Source organism: Salvelinus sp. IW2-2015, unplaced genomic scaffold, assembly GCF_002910315.2.
Source record: "Salvelinus sp. IW2-2015 unplaced genomic scaffold, ASM291031v2 Un_scaffold13134, whole genome shotgun sequence".
Classification (NCBI taxonomy): domain Eukaryota; kingdom Metazoa; phylum Chordata; class Actinopteri; order Salmoniformes; family Salmonidae; genus Salvelinus; species Salvelinus sp. IW2-2015.
Genome location: NW_019954390.1, coordinates 1 through 1,780, shown reverse-complemented (window position 1 = coordinate 1,780; position 1,780 = coordinate 1). Strand labels below are relative to the sequence as shown.

Genomic DNA, 1,780 nt, shown 5'->3' with positions numbered 1-1,780 from the left:
ATGCCATCTTGTCCTGATGCAGAGTGGCAGCCAGCTCCCTGTTCTCTCTCCTCAGCCCAGACAGCGAGGGGCCAGGTTCAAAGTTCAGCGTCAGCGCGAAGAGGTAGATTCCTGCCAAAGGTGCTTGGAACATCCCAGTGTGAGTTGAGTACATCTGGCCCAGGTTTAGCGATGTGTCCTCAAACACCAGGAGGCTGCTGTCACTTGGTCTGCTGCGCTGTATGCTTCTGGCCAGAAACATAAGGGTACTGTCCCCCAGCTTGGATAGCACTGAAAGAGAAGAGACAGGAAATGGTCAGCTGTTATCTGCTAACTGTTCATGGGCGGTATCAAAAATCGGGAAAATAAATATTGGTCGCATACACATATTTAGCAGATGTTATTGCCGGTGTAGCAAAATGCGTTTAACCCATAGACACTCGCTATACTTCTGCTTAGACCACTTATAAGCCTGAACTAAAACATTTTTGGTTCACCAGGGGGCAGTCTTGTGTTGATTCTCTGTCATGCTAAGCGACTCCCTGTTTTAACCCATTGCGAGCGCTGACTTGAGGGTGTTTCACATGTATAGATCAGAGTTTAAAGTGAACTTCCAGTCTTAGTGGATGTTAGAAGTGTAGCCCAGCTTGATTGAGAGATAGATATGACAGTGTTTTTGTCTTTCATAGATTGATGCCTACCTGATGTATCCCTCCTGCTGCGAAGGTTATCTCTCTTTCCAATATGGTCTTTGATTCCCTCTTTGTTGTTATTGCGCTTCCTCTGTCTCTTCCCCTCCTTCCTCTTCATCAGGGCCCACAGCTGGTCCAAGTCCAGGGTGCTTTCTGAGTCGGCCAGTCCCTCTGAGTTACTGAAGACGTTCTTGAAGAGACTCAAATGATTCTCTAAACTCCTCCTCAGCCAGGCCACCTCTGCCTGCAGTTTGGCGCTAACTTTGGTGTTGTTGCAGCTGGCAGTACAAGGCCTGTACTCCAGCCTGTGGACCTTCTCCCCCAGCTCCTTCACTGCTTTCTCAAGGCTCCACAGGTCACTGTCAGAGTAGTCTTGCCGGTCCTCAGAGGCTGCTGAGACCACGAGGTGGTCACTCCTCTGGTCTCCACTCCTCCTCTTCAGGCCGCGGGAGGCCAAGTCTACCAGCACAGAGGGCTCGTCTGAGGCCAGGAACTCTTCTGCCCGGGTGGCCTCCAGCAGGGAGGTGAGACTGATGTTCTGGCCCCTGATCTGTTCCTGCATGTGGCGGAGCCTCTCCTGCAGTGCAGGGATGGAGTGGGCCTCCTGGTTGCTTAGGGGCCAGTCCATAAACCCCATCACCTCCTCTCCCAGGAGCATCTCCAGCACGTCGGTGTGGCGCATGGCATCGTTCAAAAGAGAAAAGAAGGAGCTGGAGAGGTGACGCATCTCACCCGCCAACCACTCGTCTCTCTCCCGCAGACTGAGCACGTCACTCTGGATGCCCAGAAAGGAGGCCAGCAGCTGGGTCACGTTGTGGTGGAGAGTCCTGCTCTTCTCTTGCTCAAAGGCCAGGGAGGCCTTGACGTGATCCAACCCCTGGTAGATGTCCTCCACAGAGGGACTCCAGCGCTCCGACCCAGCATCGGGACTCCCATCCAGGGCCAGCCGGTTGTCGTTGGCCAGCTCTGTGACGTTGGTCAGTCCCTGCTCCAAGCGGGAGATGGTGGCGGTGAATGCCTTGCAGTCACAGTCTCTGGCAGAGCTGACGTTCTTGTAGAACTGTGTGTACAGGTAGTCCATGTCAGTCTCCATCTCCTGCAGCTGCTCC

General features: G+C 53.5%; 1 protein-coding gene across 1 annotated transcript; it reads right to left on the bottom strand.

Annotated features, from left to right (window-relative positions):
- Window positions 1-3: 3 nt before the first annotated feature.
- Window positions 4-1,765, bottom strand: LOC112080216 (multimerin-2; the record flags this gene model as incomplete). The annotated part of the gene is made up of 2 exons (XM_024145966.2): window positions 681-1,765; window positions 4-270 (listed from the first exon to the last, which is right to left on the bottom strand). Coding segments are annotated over exons 1-2 (1,351 nt in total), but the record flags the coding sequence as incomplete, so codon positions are not given.
- Between the last annotated feature and the right edge of the window lie 15 nt (window positions 1,766-1,780).